We start from the raw sequence: 22,527 nt of genomic DNA, 5'->3' as shown, positions 1-22,527 counted from the left end.
GGCCACCATCGGGTCCCTGTGGGCTGTGTTCTGCCTTCAGCCGGCTCTGCCGTGCTCCGCATTCCCACCCAAGAGGCGGTGCTGTAGGATGTGTGATGAGCACACGCTCCCATCTATTTCTGTGGTACTTGCCACTTTCCAGAGAGTGGTCCCAGGCATCATTGCAGCCCGGGGCTGGGCTCGGGCAGGGAGCGCTCATTGGTGGCAGCCCCTGAGGCCACAGTCCCCCAGTCAGTCCTAGATGCTGCTGGGCAGGGACCAAGGAGCTGTCGGCTCAGGCCCCTCCTTTTCACTAGCCCCAGCAGGGTAGGATGTCGGGCAGGGGCACCTGGCATGCCTGGCCAGTGGATGCATCTGGCTTTCCCTGCCCAGGGCCGGGCTTGTGCCCAGAAGCAGCTGTACTTCCTGGACCAGCTGCTGGACGTGATCCGGAGCTTGACCATCGGATGTTCCAGGTGAAGGCTTGGGATGGGCCCTCCATACAACAGGTGGCGGGTGCCCTTGGTCCTCTGGCTGGAGCTGGGGGGGGGTAGGGGGCCTGCTGGGCACCTCGGCCTGCCACCAGGCACATCTCCAGCTGGGGTTTTATTCCTCGCTGTGGTGGCAGCAGCTGCCTACTGGCCCAGGAGCTGTCTGTGTGCAGGTGTGGTGCTGGGGCCCTGCAGGCGGACGGGCTCTTCCAGCGGGCTCGGCTCTGGCTGCCGAAGCATACAGGGCCTGGAGGAGGCACCTTCGCTCGGCCTCTCCACCCAGTCTTGTTTTGCTTCTTGGGTCTCCCCTATGGGACTGAGAGCTCCCTCACCAGGGGCCTCAGCTAGGCTGCTGGCTTGGTCCCCGGAGGCTGTGCTCTGTCCCATGACAGCATGGCCCTGGGGCTGTCTTTGCAGTGCGAGGGAGCACTTTGAAGACACCAGGGAGAAAAATGAGGTGCTGCTGGGGGAGCTCTTCTCCAGCCCCCACCTGCAGATGCTCCTGAGCCCCGAGTGTGACCCGTGGCCCCTGGACATGCAGCCTCTCCTTGACGAGCAAAGTGACGATTGGCAGAGGTACGTGCCCTGCTTGGTTCTGGTACCTGGGGCACACCCTTCCACGTGTGACCCGTAGGTGCCCCAAAGCTCGTGATGGCACAGAGCTGGAAGTGTCCCCCCTTCTCTCCCTGCAGGGTCAGCCCCTCTGTTGAGTCGGAGGAGAAGGTGGTGGAGCTGGTCAGGCAGCTGCAGGAGAGCACTGTTAAGCTGCAGGCACTCAGGGTAGAGGTGAGGGCACCAGCACGTGGGGGGCTACAGAGCTTGGAGACGAGGGCCTGCCTGCAGGGACTCCGGTGTATGTCCTAGGGCAAAGAACGTCACCTCCTCCAGCCTCAGGTGCCCCATCTTTACAATGGGTATGTCATGAGGCATAAGTGAGGTGGTGTGTGTGCAGGGCCCGACGGGTTCTACAGTGTGATGGGTGTCAGCCCGCATGAAGGGCAGACAGGCTCTGGCCAGGAGCCTGGAGGCTTTCCGAAGAACAGAAAGGATCGGCCTGGGCCAGGCTGTGCACCAGGCCCCAAGCTCTGGGCTTTCCCGCGCTTTCTTGCTTCTGGCTCTCCCAGCAGCCCTTGGCCTGGCATCCTTATTTTCCTGAGGAGGAGACGGAGGCTGACACAGGCAGTTCAAAGCCGAGTTGCTCTTTTCTGTCTCTGGTCTTATGTCTCCTGGTTTGCGAAAGCATGGCATGGCCAGCAGACCCTGCCCCTTGAAGAGGGTTAGGGAGCTGGTGCCACAGGGACAGGAAGGGCAACCTTGAGGGACTCTCCACCTCTGGCTTTGCCGTGCTTTGTGCAGCACAAGCAAGGGGCCGAGGTGAGCGGGGCTGACGCCAGCACCCTGGACCAGAAGCTGCGCCTGGTCATCTCTGACTTCCACCAGCTCATCGTGGCTTTCCTCCAAGTCTACGACGATGAGCTGGCTGAGTGCTGCCGGCGCCCAGGTCCCTACCTCCACCCATGTGGCCCCATCGTCCGGGCCGTGTACCAGGCTCTGACATCGTGCAACCAGGTAAGACTCATCCTCTCCTCTCCCTCTCCCCCTCCCTCTCAGCTGTCACTGCAGCCCCCAGCAAGGGACCCAAGGGCTGGGATGGGACTGGGAGGGGCTTGGCCCAGACTCCCTGCAAGTGGGTAGCACCGGTGGGCTATGGCCTCTGGGCTCTGGCCCTCACCCTGGGACCTCGGGCAGCTAGGGGCAGGCACTTCTCCTGGTGTCATGGAGGGGATGAGGGCTGATGTTGATGCCCCCCTGAGGCCCCCACGCTGGGTTTGGTTATGGTTATGAGTACAGTTGCCACATGTGGACCTCTGACATTGGCTCAGGGCTTCCACGATGTTTGTCGTGGTTTTTTAACAGAAAAGCTCCTGGGCTTCCAAACCCTGACCAGCCTGTCCTTTGCGATTTACCAGCAGGGCAAGTTAGGGTACAGTCTTCTCCCATCAGAAAGGCCCTTTTATCTTGGAACATCCATTTTCCCATCATGCCACTGACTTTGCTTGGCTACCAGTGTGGGATGGGCATGTGACAGTGTGGCATCCCCGCTGGGCTAGGAGGGAGTTAGGTTGGAGAACTCTGATTGGTGACTCGCCAGCTAGCTAGGAGTCCTGCCCTCACCGTGCGTGGACTGTCCTTGGGGGTGAATGTCACATGGTCAAAGGCTCAGTGGGAACCTGTGTGGGAAGGAGGAGACGCTTTCTGTGGGTCAGACCACCAGCATTTAATGTCCACACAGCCTCTTCCTCCCTCCCTTGCTCCCAGCTGTTGAAAGCGGTCACGGAGGTCACTGGCACCTGGGCGGAAGCCATGGAGATGGTGAAGCAGCAGCAGGGTGAGCAGATCTTTTGGGGCAGCAGCTCTGGGATGAGTCTAGGTATGTGGTCGCCGCCTCTGTGGTCAGGGCCGGGGCTGTCCCAGTGCGCCTTGGCTTAGTGCCTGTCTCATGCGTGGGCTCCTTCTGTGCTCTACCAGCATTTGGGGAGCATTTGGGGACTGGTCCTTTACTTCATTCTTTTTCCCTTGAAAAAATGTTTTTGACATTATAAGATAAAAATATTAATTATAGAAAATTGGGGTAACCCAAAGACGTACAGAAGTCAAATAAAAAGTCTATAACCTGGTGGCCCAGAGACGGTCGGGGTGAAGGTTTTGGTCCATTTCCCTCTATTCTCTTTCCTCTCATTTTTTATTTCTTTGTATAAGTTCTGTCATCACAACATGTGCACTTTTATGTTCTTTGTCTTGGACCTCATTTCAAGCATTTTCCCATGTTCTTGAGGTAACGTTTTTAGTTTGCTATAATTTGCTGAACGTTTTCTATTACTGAGCCATAGGTCATTTTCTGTTTTTTACTATTCTGCATAATTCTGTCGCAGGATTTGCAATAGTGAAAAATGGAAACAACCCACAGTTTTCCCGTTGGGTAAGGCTTGGGTAAAGACTGGTGTTATGTGTATGGCAAGGTCGTATTTGTTGTTTCAGAAGTTGGTTCTGATGATGTGAGGAAGTGCATGTTACGGAATGTCAAAGGGAAAGTGCAGGTTGGAGTTCGCGGTCTGATCTTGCCGTCCTAAAGGAGGAAACTGGGGGAGCCCCTGCCGCAGCGAGCCAGCGCGGAGGTGGTGATTTCCTCTGTGTTGGAATCAGAGGCGCTTTGTTCATCTTGTGTTCTTCGTCCTGCTCTGTGGTCTTCAGATGTTCCCCAGTGAACATGTATTACTTAGGTGCCCGCCCCCCGATTGTCAGTCTTTACGAAAGGGTGCAGTGAACATGTTTAGACAATGAAGCACGTTCCCGTCTGAGACTGCGCCCTTAGGACGGGGTTCCCCACGCCATCAGCTCATCACTGCTTGTAGGGCCGGCCAGTGGCCGTCTCCCTGGAGCCGCCTCAGGGCTGGGTTTGATCCCTCCCACATTTCCGCTATTGGATGGGGCAGAACTGTGTCTGACTTTAGTTCTTATTTATCCTTTTTTTTGAGTAAGTTTATTTTTTATTAAGGGAATAGACTTTCAGACAAGATTTTTTTTAAAAAAAGAAAAATAGCCTTTAGGGAGGAGTCTCAATTCCCAGGGATAGAATCATGAAATAGTTGGAGATTTTCGCTGTGCCACTGCAAGCCCCCTTTCATCATTTCAAATGATTTTAAAGCGAAGGCTGTGTAACCACGACCCAGGCCAAGAAATAGGACCTGCCTAGCCCCCTGGGCAGCCCCACATGCCTCCTCCTGCCCCCGCTAACTGCTCTTCTGATGTGGTGACAATTACGTCTCTGAGGTTTGTCTACCACTTATATGTCTGTAACTTGTTCATTTTCACTGCATGTAGCTGAGGTCGGCAAACTTTCTGCGTAAAGGGCCAGGTGACAGCTGTTTAAGACTTTGCGGGCCATTGGAACTAGTCCCTTTCCTCTCCTCCTTCCAAGATCCTCTGGGGCTTTGGCTTTTGACAGTTTGATTATAATACGTCTGTGTGGATTGCTTTGAGTTTCTCCCATTTGGAGTTTTTTGAGCTTCTGGGATGGGTAGCTTCATGTTTCTCATCAACACCCGCCCAGACAGTTGACGACTCTTCCTTCCCCTTCACTTCCTGCTTGCTCTCAGCCTCAAGGTCAGCCAGAGGCAACGGCTCAGGGCCTACTCAGGCCTCTGCCGGCGTCTGCACAGCACCAGGCGTGCGCGGGGCCTTTGCGAGTCCCAGGACAGGCGGAGCTTTGCACAGCCCTTGCGGGCGTCTCAGCCCCAGCCTCTCCTGCCCCCCTTTTTGGTTCGTCTGTTGTCTGCCCCACCTCTTGTCCTCCGCCTCAGCAGCAGCAACTAACGCATTTACCTGTGAGTGTGTCCCCCCAGTGCAGCCCCAAGGAGTGCCTTTAGGTCACAGAGCTTTGCGGCCTCCCTTCGGAGGGCTGTCCTTGTGGGGACTCTCCAGCCAGCCCTCTCCTCGGGCGGCCAGCTTTCTCGCTGCTCTTGGCTTTGGCACACACACTTGCCACATGTAGACCTGGCACTCAGGAGTCTCTTTTTCTGATTGAGCTGCAACAGAATCCTCGATTCTAAAATTTATCATAACGTTTATTCTGATCACCACTGTCATTGTGACTCTCACCCCCAGTGTATATAATTGCTGTTAGTAAAATGCTTGTAATCCATGTTATCGTTAGTATAGTAATGGTCGTCAATGGGCTTCACCGTGTGCCGTCTCACCTGTGATCACAGCACTGCTGGCAAGTCTTACCTTTAGACAGGCAGTTTACGTCTAGGCTCTGGGAACTGCTCCCTCCCCACCTCTGCCCCTCTGTGCTCTGCGTGCAGAGAAGCACCTGCTTGCCCTGGAGCTCCCAGCCGCCTCCGTGGGTCTGGAGGGTCGCAAGGGAAAGCGTACCCCAAATGGTGGTGGCTGCCTTCTGCTCAGAGCGGGCAGGGCCTGTGGGGGCAGCTGGCCTCACCAGCCCTCCGGCACTGCTGCTGTCAATGCAGCTTCTGGATTTTGTTTGAGATGAGTTCTTGGGCTGTAGACCTGCCAGAGAAGCGATCCATGCCAACTCCACACCAAGGGCCAATCGGAACGGCCTTTGCACTTCCCTTGTTCCCACCTAGCAAATGGAGGGCCTTGGTCTCCATGACCAACCTCCTCAAGCCCTTCCACTGTTGAAGGTCTGTGAGTCTGTGCTACTTCCCCTCCCGGAATAAGAAGCTAGGCCACCAATCTGGGTGCCAGTAGCCAGGCTGTGTTGGTCGCATGTCCCCACATCTGAAGTGAGGGACTTGGTGTGAGGGGCTGGTTGTGCCTCCTGGGCCTGTGTTCAGAGCCTGGGCCTCGAGTGCACAAGGAGGGCCTTGGCGACGTGGGTGGCCAGCTCATCCCATTGTCATTCACCAGTCACCATCTTGATTGGGTGGACCTGAAGCCCCATTTGCCTCCCAGGCCTCTAGAGACCCCAGTACCATGAAAATATTGATGCATTTTGAAAACGAAGCAACCCCCTCAGTGCTGAAGGGGAGTTGATGGCACTGACGTGGAAAGATGATCACAGGTTTCTGGAACCTAGAGAGTGGATGGGAGCAACTTACTGGATACAATGAATGGAGAAAGCCACAGCCAAGAGGACAGCCTGAGCGAGCAGCGGAGGAGCCAGTCTGCCTGGTGGAACTGTCACAGTCCCAGGGCCATGTGGCTGGCAGCCCTAGGGAGAGGGCAGTGGCGGATGGGCCAGAGGCAGAGGGCACAAGCACAGCAGGTGTGTACGGATTGGTGCTCCCAGTGAGACCCTAGCCTGCTCTCTTGTGAAGAAAACAATTGACGTGAATGGCACACCCAGGCTCCTTGTGTGGCTGGTGGCCCGCGGGAAGCCCACCTCTTTTCTGGCCTCTGAGGTTCCGTGGCACGAGGGCTGGTGCCTGCCTGCTGAGCTCCTGGAAGGGGGCCCTGCAGGAAACAGACGACTCCGACAGAGCAGGGCAGGGCCGGTGTGCCAGCTGCCCAGACCACTTCTCCCCAACCTGGATCAGCACCATGGAAGGGAGAAGAAAGACCTAGAAAAGCAGGGCAAATGTGGCATTCAGAGAACTTTCCAACAAACTTGAATTGACATAGTCAGTATCATGTCCAAACATACCTAGAAAACTATGAAAAACCGACAGAGAAAAACAAGCAAACGCTCTTAGAAGTTAAAAACAGTTGCCAAAGTGTTGAAAAAATCAAGAGAAAGAGTAGAAAGCAAAATGAGGCAACAAATCTAAGAATAGAGAGAAAAGAGACAAGTAAAATGAGGACGAAGAGAAGTGGTGCAGAGGCTGGTCCTGGCGGCTCCCAGGCTCTCCAGAGAGAGGAGGGAAGATGGAGGCGGGGGTGACCAGTGAAAGACAGGTGTACGGAGCTGAGGAGACGTCTCCAGATTCCGGGTGCAGAGCAGATGGAACCCAAAGGACGCACCCCCAGACCCAGCCTCCTGAAGTCCAGAGTAGCAGAGAGCCCACAGCCTCCAGAGGGTAATGCCTCGAATGTTTGGGGGGCCGGGGGCTTCCAGACTAGGACCTGAGACCCAGCCAAGCTCTGAGCCAAGTAGGTAGAGATGAGCCCAGGATGAAGGGAGACAAGTGAGCTGACAAAGCACCCAGGGCGGGGGCAGCCCCAGAAGTGGAGTGGGGCTGGAGGGGGCCTGGAGGCTGGGAAAACCTGATGATTCGTAAAGGCAGGTGACACCCAAAGGAACCTAGGCAAACCCCATCTGTGGAGAAATGCGATGGAGGCGGCAAGCATGCTAAACCAACCCCAGCGGGAGCTTTGATGGCCAGAGGGGAGGCTCATTGGGGCTGGGCCTGGGTGGGCTGAGCTCGGGCCCAGCTCTGCAAGGAGTCCGCCCTGAGGCCCGTCACCCCAAGGCACACCCCATGATTCCTGAGCTTCAGTCATCCTTGGGATGGGCAGGACCACATGCCAGTTAATGAGTTGGCCATATGGGAGGGGAGAGGACCACCCGGAGGGAGGGAGGCAAGTTGGTGGATGAAGGACTAGGTGTCTGCTAAAGTTAAGGCACCGCTGCCAAGGAACCCAAAAGAAGAGCCCTGCCCCTGAGGGTGGGGGCTGGGGGGAGGGAGCTCAAGTCCACGCGTTCTGTGCCCCATGGCCATTATCTGAACTTGGTACCTCCAGAGGCAGGTGCATGTTATGGTGATGTCCCGTCAACCCTGAAAGCCAGGCAGCACTTGCCTGCAGGGTGGGGTGAACAGCTAAGACCCATGTCATTGGATTTGTTTGGGTGTGCAGGTTACTGGTCTAATTAAAACTGAACACACTGTCAAAATCAGAACAGCCCCCAGCTCTTGGGCTCGGGGGTAGGGGGTGGGCAGGTGAGTGTGGCCCCTCAGCAGCTCCTGGCTCAGGCAGTTTCTGGGTCACAGTCGGAGTCAGGCCCCCAGGCTGCAAGCCCCTTGAGGGCCAGGTGCAGGGGTGCCCAGGGCCTGAGGAGAGCCGGTGAAGGGCGTGCCTGGCTGGGGGCGGGAGGGGAGCTGCTGCTTCTCGGCCAGGAAGCGCTAGACTCACTTTGCTGGTGACGTTTTTCTTTTCTCTGCAGCCACCAAAATGGAAGAACTAACCCAGAAATACAAGATCTTCGATGCCGGTTTGCACAAAGGCACAGAGTTGGCTGGGAGCAGGAGGCTCCGACCCAGAGATACAGGCAGCCGGGAAGGGCCGAGCCAGCATCAGGAGAAGCAGTTACAGCCCCCGTGTTCTTTGGGCACAGCCTCCAAATGCCTGGCGCCTTCGGCTCCTTGGGAGGTGGAAGGAGTCAGGGGGCAGAGGTGGGGCAGGGTGGTGTGAGCTGGAGAGAAAGGAAACCAGGTGCTGCGAAGTTGCCTCCAGCCTGCTTTTTGCTTCCACGGCTCCAAGTGACTGCCTCCTTCCCTCTGCTGTCTTGCCTGGGCTGGGGGAGCCGTAGTGCCCCGCTGCTTCGTCCTCCTCCTTCTCATCCTGGCTGTCCTTAGGCCTGGGTGCGCCTGGCTGAGGACCTCCTGCTGTCCTACGGGGCCTGGGCCCTGCACCTCTCCTGCCCTGTCTGCTCTGGGCACTCCTTCCCCTGCCAGATGCCAAGCTCCAGAAGTCTCCACCTTGCTGTGATACCTGGCCACATGTGACCAGAGCCTGCCCTCTGCCCTGCTCTCTCCTCCCCTGTGACTGGCCTCGGGGTCCCATGTGAGAACTCCTCACAGTCCCTCAGCCAGGCCACTGGCGCCCACTGTCTCTGGGATCTGGTGGGTGGGCAGGGTGTGTGTTCCCTTCTTCCTCTCCAGGGCTTCCGGCACCAGCCTGGGGAATTCTTGCTGGTGGCCTGACTGGTTGTCCAGGAAGCTACTTTCTGGCCTTCCCGGGGTGACCCAGTATCTCTCTGAGCAGTGCACCTGTCACAGCCACCTCCCTCTCTTCAAGCTTGGGAACAGGTGCGACAGGCCCAGGGGGGTGGGGGAGGTGTCTCCCTCTAAATGCTTGGCCCACCCTGGCCACCAACCTCACTTGTACCTGCTCTGCCCTGCTCCTTCGCTTCCCCAAGTCTCCTGTGGGTGCTCCAGACAAGGAGGCTTCTGGGAGCTGGGCATCAGGCCCCCTCTCCCCCAGGCTGCCAGAGCCCCTAGCCCTGGTTGCCTGCCTGGGGCATCCCCCAGATGGCTGCTTGGGAGGTGGCAGAACAGACAGACTGAAGGTCACCGCTGTCCAGGTGTGCCAACAGTTTTACAGGCCGAGGGACTCAGGTGGGCCTGCAGCAGGCAGGCTGCATCCAGCATCTTGGTTGCCTCTCTGTGCCCCCGCCGGAGGCTGGGCCTGCAGGCACTCTCCACTGAGTGCTGGCATGTCTTGCTTCAGAATGAGGTCCTTAGGGCGATGCCACCTGCTTGCTGGACCAGGGAGGGCCTTCTGGCTTCCCTCCCATCTTGACTGTGCCTGGTGGGCTGGATAGGCCCCTAAACAGGCTGGAGGGGCTGGGCTTCACTCTTGCACCCGCGGTCTCCTACCCCCGCCCCTCACGTTGCTTGTCCTTCGGAAGGCAAGGATTGGCTCAGCCGAAGCCCACACGCTGTGCAGCCCTCACTCCTCCCTTCCTCCTTCCCGGCACCTATGCTCCAGTCTCCTTAGATATTGTGGGTCATTATACCTGTGAAGCAGATACTATCTCCCCTTCCTAGTGAAAGTGGAGCCCGCAAGGCGGCTGGACCAACGCTTTCCCGCTCCTGAGCTCACTTGAGCGTCATGAGGGGCAGCCGGGTCCCTGTGGCAGGGAGCCGCGCCCTGAGGACTAGTTGCCTTTGTGGAAGGTGCCCAAGCGTGAGGCTGGGTGTCGGACCCAGGTGGACCAGGCCCAGCTGCTGTGGCCTGACCCTGGTGGGGCTTGGAGGCAGGGCTGGGCAGAGGCCTCGGGCTTCTTCCTCGGGCCTGTGATGACATGTTCCTTCAGCTCAAGCCACGCTCATCGGGAGCCAGCCCGCAGCCTGGGAGCCTGTTTTCCAGTCTGTAAACGCAGGGCGTGTGTCGCAGTGGCTGTGAGTGAGCGAGGGGGCGGCGGCGAGCCGGCTGCACAGGTCCTGCGGCCTCAGGCGGCCTTGTTGCCCAACAGGCGGTTGGGGGCGGGCCACAGCCGCTGATTAAAGGCTGCCTGGAGCAGCCTGTGCGGAGACAGGTGCCCAGCAGCCCAGGAAGCCGGCCAGCGCCTGCCGCAGGTAAGCTAGTGTGGCAGGGTTGGTGAGGACTGCTGCTGGGAGCCGGGAGGCAGGTGGAGGCCGGGTTGGGGCCAGCACCTGTGTGCCAGGGAGAAGGTGCGGGGAGGCTGAGCTGGGGAGGCCAGGGATCACCGTGAGGGCCTTCTCAGGTGTCTGGACGCCTCTCTCCTGGCAGCCAACCCCAGGGGTGCAGACATGGGGTGCTATGCCTGAGGCTCCCAGCCAAGATGTCTTGATAAAGCTACCATCCTGGGCTGCACCCCGACCCCCAAGTCCCTGATGACATGGACCTGGCACACTTCCCCTCCATGTACCTGGAGGCAGGAGGCAGAGGCCTCCAGGCTGGGGTCTGGGCACATCAGGCCTTCCTTTTGCTGTTTACTAGGTGGTAGTAGTGGGGATGGCCAGGGAGGGACTGGGGGACAGAATGGAGGGAGTGACGAACCCTGGGAGGCTTCATCCTGGACAGAAGTAATAGGCCCTGGTCACTGGGTCCCAGCTCTGGAGACCCCTTAGCAGCCTCTCTGAAGGTGGGTCTTAGAAACTGCTCCTAGAGCCTAAAGTCCCATGAGGTGGGATAGGGGTGGCAGGAAGTGAACCAGAGGGCTTTGGAGCCTTGGCTGTGGGAATGGCTATGGGTGGTCAGGCCCAGGTGTCCCCATCTTGGCTTTCAGGCTTTGTGTCTCTTTCTCTGACAGCTTTAGGCATTGCTGTCCCTGTGAGAACATCACGATGTCCGAGGTGCCCCGGGCAGAGACCTTTGTCTTCCTGGACCTGGAAGCCACTGGGCTCCCCAGTGTGGACCCCGAGATTGCTGAGATATCCCTGTTTGCTGTCCACCGCTCCTCTCTGGAGAACCCAGAGCGTGATGAGTTCGGCATCCCTGTGCTGCCCCGGGTCCTGGACAAGCTCACGCTGTGTATGAGCCCGGAGCGCCCCTTCACCGCCAAGGCCAGTGAGATCACTGGCCTGAGCAGCGAGGGCCTGGCGCGGTGTGGGAAGGCCGGCTTCGACAGCGCCGTGGTACGGATGCTGCAGGCCTTCCTGAGCCGCCAGGAGAGCCCCATCTGCCTCGTGGCCCACAACGGCTTTGATTACGACTTCCCCCTGCTGTGCACGGAGCTGCGGCGCCTGGGTGCCCGCCTGCCCCGGGACACCGTCTGCCTGGACACACTGCCTGCGCTGCGGGGCCTGGACCACGCTCACAGCCACGGCACGCGGGCCCAGAGCTGCAAGGGTTACAGCCTGGGCAGCCTCTTCCGACGCTACTTCCAGGAAGAGCCGAAAGCAGCCCACTCAGCTGAGGGCGACGTACACACCCTGCTCATGGTCTTCCTGCACCGCGCTGCTGAGCTGCTTGCCTGGGCCGATGAGCAGGCCTGCAGCTGGGCCCACGTGGAGCCCATGTACACACCACCTGATGGTGCATGCCTCGAGGCCTGAGTGCCAGGGCCTCCGTGATGCCACAACCCAGCGGGATGAGGCCTGGTCCCTGCACCATGGGCAGTGCCAGCCTTGACGGTTCAGCCGGGCTCTGAGGCCTGGAGCTGTCACCGGATGAGTGCTTCACTGCCCCTGCAGCTGCCAGGCTTCCCCCTGGCCCTGGCCTCACTGGCCTGGCAGCCCTAGAACTTTCTGCCAGCCCCAGCCCCAGCCCCAGCCTCAGCCTCAGCCTCAGCCTCACCCTCAGCCTCGGCGGGCTCCCACCCCTCACTCTGTCTCTCAATAAACAGCACTAGCACCAGCCCCTGTGGGACCCTGAGCCACCTACTTCCCCTCCTGGAGCCTCTGTCTCTGCTTCACAAAGTGGTGACAGGCTGAAGTGATATGATAGGTAGGCAGAGCAGCACGGTGCCTGGCACGCTCTGGGTGCTGGAGAATAAGGGGGCACCCCTGGCTGCACACAGGCACATACATGAAAAGGACCTTAAATGTGCAAGTCAAGCGCAGAGGGCCCACTGGAGCGCATGGGGTGACAGAGACGACGCCCAGAGGCAGGCTGGACTTTAGAGCTGACCTGAGGCACGTAGGAGAGGTGAGGTGGCCGGCACAGTGAGGGTGACACCTAGGAAGAAGTCCCTCCTGGGCCGTGTCCCTTGTGGTGCAGCCAGAGGAGGTCCAGGAGGCTGCTCCGCAAGGAGGGCAGCTTCTTGGCAGCCACCTCAGATGGCGTTCGGGAGCCGACTAAGCTGCCTCGGGCCCCACCTGTGTCACCAAACAAGGGGACAAGTCAGGGGCAGGATGTCCGGGAGACAGAACAGGTGAGAAGGGTAGGGTGGGTGGGGTGGCCGTGCCTGAGAGTCACTTGCATGATCAGAGCCTTGAGCCAGCCGGGCCCGTTCTGGGAACCCTAAGTAGGTCAGAGTGACTAGAGCCATTGCAATGTGCAAGGTGGCAGAATGGTGAGGCCAGAACACAGGCAGTAGTGACCTCAGGCTGTCCTCATTGCCCAGGCTGGCGGGCCTGGACTGACCCTGAAGGCAATGGGGAGCCACAGACGGTTGTAAACAGGGGAGGGGCACAATCTGATTGCTCTTTTTACTGTAGCTGTCAGGCTGCTGTGTGGAGAAGGGACTAGAGCAGGCCTGGAAGGGGAGGGCAGCAACCGAGGGAGAGAGGAGCACAGGCACTGGGGCTCTTTGGGAGGGAGAGCTACCAGCCTGGCCAAGGACAGAATGGCAGGAGTAGGGGAGGGTGCAACATAGGGGAAAGACCGGCAGGGGTCTAGTTTGGGAATGTGATCCATGCACTGCTGAGCTTCCTGAGGATGGCTAGTTGGCTCCCTGCCCCGGGAGGGGACCCACCTGGGAGAGTGCCACAAGGCCAGGCCAGGGCGGGCCTTCAGTCCAGGAGCATGCATCAGGCAGGAGCTGAAAGAATGGGGGGCACCATGAAGATTGAGGCAGCCAGGGCTCCTCAGATCCCCAGCGCCCTGGCAGGGCTGGGTCCCCTTTATCTGGGTGGCCAGGCTCCAGGTCACCAATTGCTGAGTGGGTAATGCCAAGAGGATCCCTTCTCCCTTGGCACGCAAGCTAGGAGGGGCTCAACTCCGGGCCTGGGTAAGCAGGTTGACAGCCTGGCCTGTGGCTGCTGCCACGCCCCAGAGTGGTCTCTGGTTTCTGGGCCCTCTCACCTTTCGCAGGCCCACATGCAGCTCCCTCAGCACTCCGTGCTCTCCTGGCCTCCCGGCAGCCTGGCCTCAGGCCCCCTGCCTGAGCCCGAGCTCAGACTGGCCCGTCCAAGCTTCCCACCTTGCACACCGCACAGGCAGGCTGAGGCCTGCCCCCTGCTGCCTGAAAGCAGTGATGTGCTGGGAAACGGGTGGGCACTCCTAGGGACTTCTAGGGAAGTCCGTGTGGGCCTACATGTGTGTGTCTATTTCTCTCTCTCTCTTTACGCACACACATACATGTTTATTATAAAGGTTACTGATAGAAAGGATGTGAGCACATGCTTTACAAATAATGAAATCTACAATATATACAAAATATACAATACACTTAGAAGTTTCACATGGCTAGTTTATTCTCGAAAAGTCCCTCCGTTGACTTCTGCTGAACTCTTGTATCCGTACCCTGCCATGCTTGCAACTAATGGACGAGTGTGGTTCCCACACAAATGCTAGTTAATATTTTCATGTATCCTAATGAGTAAAACAAAAGTGAAACCACAGAGATGCATGTTGGAACCTCACATGTTCATTGGTGACGTGAGCAACTCCTTTGCTGAGCTGGATAATAGTTTTTTATACTGGAAAGGTATTTGCTTTTTTTTTTTTTCTATTCACAATGTAATGACTACAGACTCAAGTCTACACAGGCAAACTTTAACAGATCAAGCCCTGGTTCATAGTGTCTGCTGAAGTAAGATGTGATGACTTTTGAGTATCTCTTTTGTCTCTAATTTCTTTAAGTGGAAGTTTACTATTTATTTATTTACACTGAGGAAGATTCGCCCTGAGCTAACATCTGTGCCAACCATCCTGTTTTTTAGTATGTGGTTGGCCGCCAGCACAGCATGGCCACTAACAGAGCGGTGTAGGTCTGCACTCGGGAAGCAAACCTGGGCCGCTGAAGCAAAGAGCGCTGAACTTAACCACTAGGCCCTTGGGGCTGGCCCCTACGTAATTTATTTTTTAATAATGGTGGTGGTTAACAGCCAGCTCTGAAAATTCCCAAACGCATATCATCTATTAGAATGGCTGGAATACAAAGGACCAACCATAGCAAGGGTTGGCGAGGCTTTGGGAGAACCGGCCCTCTCTCACACCGCTGGTGGAGTTAAGATGGGATGAGCACTTTGGAAAGCAGTTGGGCTGTGTCTGAACATGTTCAGCATGCACCCACCATAATGGCCCCACGATTCCACGCCGAGACATTTATTCACCCGGGAGAAAGAAATGTACGTGGCCACACACAGACTTGCACATTCATGGCAGCTTTATTCATAACAGCCCCAGACAGGACACAATGCAAATGTCGCTCAGCAGGTGAAGGGTGCAACACACGGAGGCGCGTCCCCATGGCGGGACACTGCTGAGCAGTCAGAGGGACTCAGAGTCACCATGCTGCGTGAAAGGTGCCACACCCAAAGAACCAGCTGCACCGCTCCAGTTCCCTCTGGCCAGCCACCCGCCCCTTGTCAAGAGGTGGCACAGCTGACAAGCCACATCAGTGTCTGCCAAAGGGGACACAGCTGTGACCAGGAGCATACCTGGGGGACATCTTATGCAAGCCAATTGAAAATGGCATTATCCATGCAGAGGGACGAGTACAAAAGTAACCAAGCCAGGAGCCGTGCCAGCTTGTCTTTGTGCAGGGGACAAGGTGATGAGGACAGCCCCGAACCAGGCCACAAAAAAGCCTGGAGCCGAAAGCTGGAGACCTGAAATGGGCCAGCCCTGCTGCCGGGTCTCCTCGGGGACGCTGCTGCAGGTTCACATTTCCTGTAAACACCACCTGGCGTTGCACAAAATTCACAGTTCACCCCGACGGGCGTCCAAAGAGAGTTCACGGTGGGGATTCCCATCCCCAGAAAGCAGCATCGGCACTGTGGGGACCCTGCTTTCTGCACTCGGCTCGTGCGCATGTGCACCCCACACTCACTCGTGAGTCCCCACTCCCCCTGCACTCATACGCACCCCCACACTTGCACCACAGGCCCCCATTCACACACACCCCCTGTCACATGGGTGTGCAAACACACACCCCACACAGACACCACCCCCCACTCGCACATGCTGGCTCCCCCAACCCCCCACGCTTACATGCACCTCTTCACACACATTCACTTATGATTTTGCATAAGTGGGATCTTACTAGATGCTGCTTTTAAAATCGTCAGCACCTTTGTCGTTTGGGCGTCTGTAAAGGCAGTTTCTTCCAGGCGGTCGGCACGTTGCTGTGACTCTTCCCGCTTCATCAGTATTGGCAGAACTGTCTCCTTCCTCATTTCTACACTTCATTGGGCTTTTCAAAGAGAAACCTAGGATTTTGATTTATCCTTTCTCCTTTTTGCTCTCTGCTTTGTTAACTTCAGCTTTCATCCTTATTAATTTCCTCTGTCTACTTTCTTTTGGGTTAGTTTTTATTCTTTTTCCCTAATTTGTCAAGCAAAAGATGCCCCTCCTGGGGGCTGGCCCCGTGGCCGAGTGGTTAAGTTCACGCGCTCCACTGCAGGCGGCCCAGTGTTTCGTTGGTTCGAATCCTGGGCGCGGACATGGCACTGCTCATCAAACCATGCTGAGGCAGCGTCCCACATGCCACAACTAGAAGGACCCACAACGAAGAATATACAACTATGTACCAGAGGGCTTTGGGGAGAAAAAGGAAAAAAATAAAATCTTTAAACAAACAAACAAAACAAAACAAAGCAAAAAAAAAGATGCCCCTCCTTCATCATCTTCCATCCTGAATAAGTGAGATGTTCAAAGGCTGCCAGCGGCCCCTGGCCGAGGTTTCCTGGGCCTGCGGGCTTGCCAGTAGACGTTAGAGACAATCGCTGATTCCACTTCTTGTTCCCTCACCGATCTAATGGTTGCAGAGTAGAGTTGATCTGAATTTCTGAGTCATGAAGACCTTGTGGTCATCTTTTATCATGTAGTTCTAGTTGTATTGGATAATCAGCTGAGGATGTGTTGCTTAAGGTTGTTTGGGGGCCGTATTAGTTTTCTAGGGCAGCTGTATCAAAGTACCACAGACTGGATGGCTTAAACGAGTCCAGAAGGCCAGAAAGCAAGGTGTGGGCAGGGGCGGTTCCTTCTGAGGGCCTGGAGGGAGAATCAGCTCCGGGCCTCTCCCCTAGCTTCTGGTGGCTGCTGGCCATCTTAGGCCTTCCTTGGCTTGTAGATGCATCACTCTGATCTCTGCCTCCATCTTCACACGGCTGTCTTCTCCCTCTGTGTGTGTCTCTGTGCCCAGATGTCCTCTTTTTATGTTGGATTATTGTCATATTGGATTCGGGCCCACCCTAATGACCTCATCCTTACTTAGTCAGCTCTGTATGGACCCTGTCTCCAAATATGGTCACATTCTGAGGTCTTGGGGGTTAGCGCTCCAACATATCTTTTTTGGGGGGAGACACAATTCAACCCACAACAGAGGCCAAATGCATAAATAACTTTTTAAAATATTCCACAGACTCTGAAAAACATGCTTCTCCTTAAGAGGTTTTGCTTTCCTATATTTCCCTAGAATCTAGTTTCACAATTGTACTATATAATTCCTTTATGTTTTTACTTGTTTGTCTACCATATCTGTCCAATTTCATGGCGTTATATTAAAATGCCCCATTATAATTGTGTTGTATCGGCATCTTCCTGTGCGTCCGGCCGTCTCTCCACGCATCAGTCAGGGTTCTCTGTATGTGGACAAGGAAACGGCCCTGCCACCTCAGTCTTTTTCTCATAAGGTCTTTGGCTGACTGGATGCAGCCCGCCCACATCATGGAGCGTGATCTGCTTTACTCAAAGTCGACTGATTTCGATGTTAATCTCATCTAAAAAAATCCCTTCACAACCTCGAGACTGATGTTTAACCAAAAACTGGGCACCCTAGCCTACCCATGTTGATACAGAAAATGAGACAGCACGATGCCTGTTAAACGGTCGCTGTTCGCCTGGTGTTAACTCAGTGCTCGAGGCCCCTGAATCCCTGTCCCTCGCGGTGCACCCGCCGGCCCCTCTGCTGTCACCCATCGAGACAGAGCCGCCCACCACTGCTTCCTTTCGTCCCCTCTTCTTTCCCGAGGCCTCTGTCCTGTTTGGTCCAGCAGTTTTTCTTCTAGGAGACAGTTTCTGAATTCTCGCTCTCCTTCCCCAGCTGGGTGAGTGACTTTGGCTGGGAAAAGGAGCCGTGGGCTGCAGCCCCCCAGGCCTGCAGACATTTCCCCAGCTTCCGGCTTCCAGAGCTGCCCAGGGAGCTGGCCTACTTGGATCCACTTCTGCTGTGGCTGGTTCCTTCTGTTTGGAAGTTTCTAAGATGTTCCCGTTATCCTGGGGGTTCCGGAATGCCCAGGTCTGTGGCAATGTGGTGTGGAGCTTGAGGAGTCCACCTGATGGGTAGACGAGGGGCCTTGTCTTCTCAAGGAGGTTTTCTTCAATCATTTGCTAACTTGTTTCTGCCCTGACACTCTCTTCCTTATTTCTTGTCTCCTGGCCAGCATCCTGGGCGCTTCTTTTTAAATTTTATTTTAAATGTAATTTAATTGTTATTTTACTTTTCCTTCCAGCATTATTGAGGTATAGTTGGTATACAGAACCCTGCACATACTCATGTAGACAGTGTGGCGAGTTGGGATGCGTGTATACAAAGTCTCCCAACTTCCAGCTCTTTGTTTCTAGCCCGGCTGCTGGGTCCCTTAAGTGGGGCGAGGTGGGACAGTTGCTACAGTCCCAGGGAGGCCTCTGTGGGCCCAGCTCTGTCCCGACAGCTGGGCGTGCTGGTCCTTGCCCCAGGCCCCAGTCCTTCCACTTAGGTCCTCTCCCCGACTCCTGTCTGTACTGGGAAAACGAAACGTGCTGCTCTGCAGAGTCCTCTCTGCAGCTGCGGAAAAGCAAGCCGCTCGGGCAGTCCGCTAAGGAGACGGCAAAGCCAGAAGGCAATGTCACCCTCTCACGGAGCCAGGCAGATGCTTCTCCAGAGAGCCACTCCCAGCCCCTCGCAGGTCCGCCTGGTCATCAGGGCGGCCATCTGTGCTAGAGAATGGCCTTTATCCTCCAACCACGAGAGCTCTCCGTCTGCAGCAGAGCTGGGAGCAGAGCGTGAGCGCTACCTTCTCGAGAGTTGCATTTCCAAAAGGGGCCTCCGGGCCCTTAAAAAGAACCTTCCCGGGCTGTGAGGCTGGCAGGAGGCCTATTTAGGTTTACAAAGATTTACATACATCTCAAAGGGGCAGAGGAAGGATTCACAAAGGGGAGATTTCTCCTGGCAGTGCTCTAAGAAAGGGCTGGGAGGAAGGTCCCTTTCCAACAGGGAAACCCCCGCTGGATAGGCCCTTACTCCCTGCGGGCCGCCTCCTCCGCGCTGAGGGAGGTGGGCGCCCTCCCCACCGCCTGTCCTCGCCCCGAGCGCCCCGCAGCCGGAGCCTGCCCAAGGAGTCGGCGGGCAGTGAGGGCGCGGCAGGCCCAGTGCTCTCGTCACCCGCTGGGCTCCCGGGCGCTGCCCTACAGGACTCGCCTCTCTGGGGACACTCGGCTGTCCTGTGAGCTGCCTGGACTCTCCCCAGGGCAGCTTCCCGTGCACACTCAGCATGTGGTCTCTCAAATACCCAAGATGGATTGTCCCTTCTCCAGGAGGCTTCCCTGCCATCTTTCCACCTCTTCTCACTGCCACCAAGCTCAGCAAAACCAGGGCTCTCGGGAAGGGCTCTCGGCAGGGCTGCTGGGAAGCGTTCCTGGGATTTGGCGTCTTTAGAAAGGTCTAGCTTGGTGCTGTCACCCAAAGTGCTAAGTGTACACCATTCACGTCGGCTGTTCTGTGGGATGGGTGGAGGGGCTGGAGCCCCTGAGGGGCAGGGAGCTGCCGGGCGGGATGAAGATGCATGGGGCCCACTTCGAGGCTTGTTTGGAGTGTGGCTGGTTATTTAGCTGCACCAGGCCTGAGACCAGGTGAGGAAGAGAAGGCGGGAAGTGCAGGAATGAAGGGTGAGCAGCCCAGAGGGCCGGCCGCACGGAATGATGGCGGGTGGCAGGGGCTGGGAAGGACAGGCCAGAGGGCCTGGCAAAACAGAAGTGGGGAGGAGGCAGGAGAGTTGGAAGTTTGGAGGTGGGGCCGGGCTGGCCCATAGAAGGCTGGCACAGGCTTTCCTGCCAGTTCCCTTGCTGACAGCTAGAGACCTGTCAGCTGGCTCACTCTCGGAGCCCTGCAACCTCAGGAAGTGGAGCATTTGGCCCACCTGCCAGGTACGTCAGGTTGAGAACCTGGGAATCCTGCTCCTGAAGAAGAAGGAGAAAGAGCAAGGAATTGTGGACCCTCCCCCCACATGTGTCTACTCTGGCCCGGCCCGTGGGGGTGGTGAGGAGGGGCACAGCCGTCCTGTGTGTATGGGGCTGCCCGTGTCCTAATCCCCGGACCCTGGGAACGTGACCTCATTTGGGAAAAGGGTCTCTGCAGATACAATTACGTTAAAGATCTCAAGTTGAGATCATTCTGGCTTACCTGGCATGGGTCTTAAATCCAGTGACAAATGTCCTTATAAGAGAAGAGGAGAGACATAGACACGGAGGAGAAGGTTATGTGATGACAGAGCCAGAGACTGGAGTGATGCGGCCATGAGCCAAGGAACACCTGGGGACCCCAGAAGCTGGAAAACAAGAAACGTGCGTCCCTAGAGCCTGCAGAGGGAGTGCAGCCCCGCCACCACCTTCACTGTGGACTGCCAGCCTCCAGAACAGTGAGAGACTGAATAACTGAAGTTTCAAGGTTACACTGGAGCACAGCCCTATTTCCAAATAAGCTCACATTCTGAGGTCCCGGGGGTTAGGACTCCAACATATATTTTTTGGGGCCACGATTCAATCCACAACACCACCCAATATCTATTCCAACCTTCTTCTCTGGGGATAAGACTCCAATTTTGTTCAGGGCATCGGTGGACTCAGCCTCAGATGACAGGTCATGACAATCCTGTCCCCCACCTTCCCAGCCTCTCTTCCAGCTAAGGGTGGCCATGTGATTCAGTTCTGGCTGAGACCTAAGGGGAAGTCTGCTGGGCTAGTTTCTGGGAAAATTGTTACTTTCTTGATAAAAGGTGACAGATGCAGTTGTCTTTTCTCCTTCCTCCTTCTGTCTTTGAATGCACATGTGATAGCTGGAGCTTTAGCAGCCATTTTGTGATCATGAGGAAAAGCTAAGCTAATTAGAGAGATGCTGGGTCCTGCCAATGCTCTGCTGCTCAACTAGTGCCAGCAAGCTACCTTCAGATTCCTTATGTGAGAAAATTAAACCTCTAATTATTTAATCCACCATAGTCAGGTTTTCTATTATTTGTGGCCACTTTCCTAACTGATACACTGTGTGTGTTTGTTCCTCCATCCCACCTCCATAATCTGAGGAAATAACCAAGACATCTTCTACGCAAGTGTTCAATCACTGCAAAGCTGCTCTCCTCTTTCCTCCTTCGTCTTTCTCTCCCCAGCCCTTCTCTGCCCACTTGGCTCGCTCTCCACCTCCTTTGCCTTGTTCCCACTTAACTAGCCAGAATGTGGAAGAAAAGTACATTATACATTAAGTGAGGAATATTTTCACTGGAAAAAGACAAAAATTAACCTGATTCTTGCCTCCTTGTTTCGATTTGATTTTGTTTTTCTGGTAGAAGCTTTGGCCAGAAAAACTTTTAAAAAACCTCTTGGAACAATGATAAATCCTCAGAAACATGAACATGGGACACACAGCTCTGTTTTAGATTATGGCCAAGGCCGTTATCCAATGTGGGCTGGGCTCCACCAAGGCATCACGGGAACACAGGCATGGGGCCCACAGTGAGAGGCTCCGTGTATGTGTGTGAGCCTGTGAGAATGTGGGTTACTCAGGATGGCTGAAACCACAACCTCGACGTCAGCCACTGCAGGGAGCGGTGAACCTGCCAACGCATGTGCCACCGGACACTGACACCACACCCCACTGCCGAGAGGACTGAGGGCTGTGTGATGTTCACGGACGGACAGGCTCCCTACTGTGCAATGTCAACCTCCACAAGGCGATTTATGGATTCCACGCAATCACAGTCCAAGTCCAGCAGGCTTCCTTTGCCACAGAAATTGCCAAGGTATTCTCAAACTCATACGGAAATGCAACGAACTTAGGACAGACCAAAGAATTTTGATAAAGAACCACATCAGAGGACATGCATTACCTGATTTCCAGACTTACTATAAAGCCACGGTAATCAAGAGAGCGTGACGTGGGCATAAAGACAGACAACTCAATTGATGGAGCAGCACACAGAGCGCAGACGTGGACTCCCACACGGCTGAGTGATTTCTGAGCAAGGGGCCAAGGCAGTTCAACTGGGGAAAGATCATCTTTTTAACAGATGGTGCTGGAAAAACTGGATATCCATATAGAAAATAATGAACTGTGAATTCACCTCGCACCATATATACAAAAATTAATTCAAAATGGATCATAGACTTAAATGTAAGAGCTAAAACTATACAACTTCTATAAGAAAACAGAGGATCAGATCTTACTGACTTGAGTCTTGCAAAGATTTCTTAACTACGATACAAAAATTACAAACTAAAAAAATTTTAAATCCATAAATGGGACTTCATAAAGATAAAACAACTTCTGCTCTTCAAAAACCACTGTTATGAAAATGGAGAGGCATGCCACAGTCTGGAAAAAAATGTTTGCAAAACACATATCTGACAAAGGACTTGTATCTAGAACGCTTACAACTAAATAGTAAGACAAACAACCCAACTTAAAAAATGGGGAAAAGATTTAGACAGACACTCCAGCAAAGATTTATGAATGGCCCCCAAACACATGAAAAGATGCTCAACATCATTAGTTATCAGGGAAATGCACATAAAACCGTGATGAGACCCGACTCTGTACCCGTAGGAGGGCCGGAGTCAGAAAGATGGACAATCACACACAGTGGAGAAACGGGGAGACACTGGACCCCTCCGCACAGCCCAGGGAACGTGAAATGGTGCAAATGTTGTCGAAAAGTTCGGCAATTCCTCAAAAAGCTAAGCACAGAATTGCCATAGGACCCAGCACCTCCACTCCCAGCTGTGTACCCAGGAGAAAGGAAAACAGATGTGCACACAGAGACTTGTCCAC

The 22,527-nt window shown here is 55.4% G+C and overlaps 1 protein-coding gene across 19 annotated transcripts in view; it reads left to right on the top strand.

The window, feature by feature from the left end:
* The window catches only part of HAUS7 (HAUS augmin like complex subunit 7), a 46,847-nt gene extending 34,867 nt beyond the window's left edge, over positions 1 to 11,980 (top strand). For 9 of the 19 annotated variants that reach the window (XM_070257590.1, XM_070257601.1, XM_070257602.1 and 6 more), the window contains 7 exons: positions 373 to 455; positions 888 to 1,046; positions 1,163 to 1,256; positions 1,827 to 2,039; positions 2,790 to 2,901; positions 8,098 to 10,234; positions 10,933 to 11,980. In XM_070257590.1, the coding sequence (XP_070113691.1) occupies positions 373 to 455; positions 888 to 1,046; positions 1,163 to 1,256; positions 1,827 to 2,039; positions 2,790 to 2,901; positions 8,098 to 8,345 (909 nt within the window). In that variant the 3' untranslated portion in view covers positions 8,346 to 10,234; positions 10,933 to 11,980. Of the gene's footprint in view, positions 1 to 372; positions 456 to 887; positions 1,047 to 1,162; positions 1,257 to 1,826; positions 2,040 to 2,789; positions 2,902 to 8,097; positions 10,235 to 10,932 lie in introns of those variants that run through there. The other 10 variants (XM_070257596.1, XM_070257603.1, XM_023634187.2 and 7 more) reach the window with 5 other exon arrangements.
* Positions 11,981 to 22,527: the final 10,547 nt, after the last annotated feature.

The sequence above is a fragment of the Equus caballus genome, chromosome X, assembly GCF_041296265.1.
Source record: "Equus caballus isolate H_3958 breed thoroughbred chromosome X, TB-T2T, whole genome shotgun sequence".
Lineage (NCBI taxonomy): Eukaryota > Metazoa > Chordata > Mammalia > Perissodactyla > Equidae > Equus > Equus caballus.
This window is presented reverse-complemented; position numbering and strand designations above follow the sequence as displayed.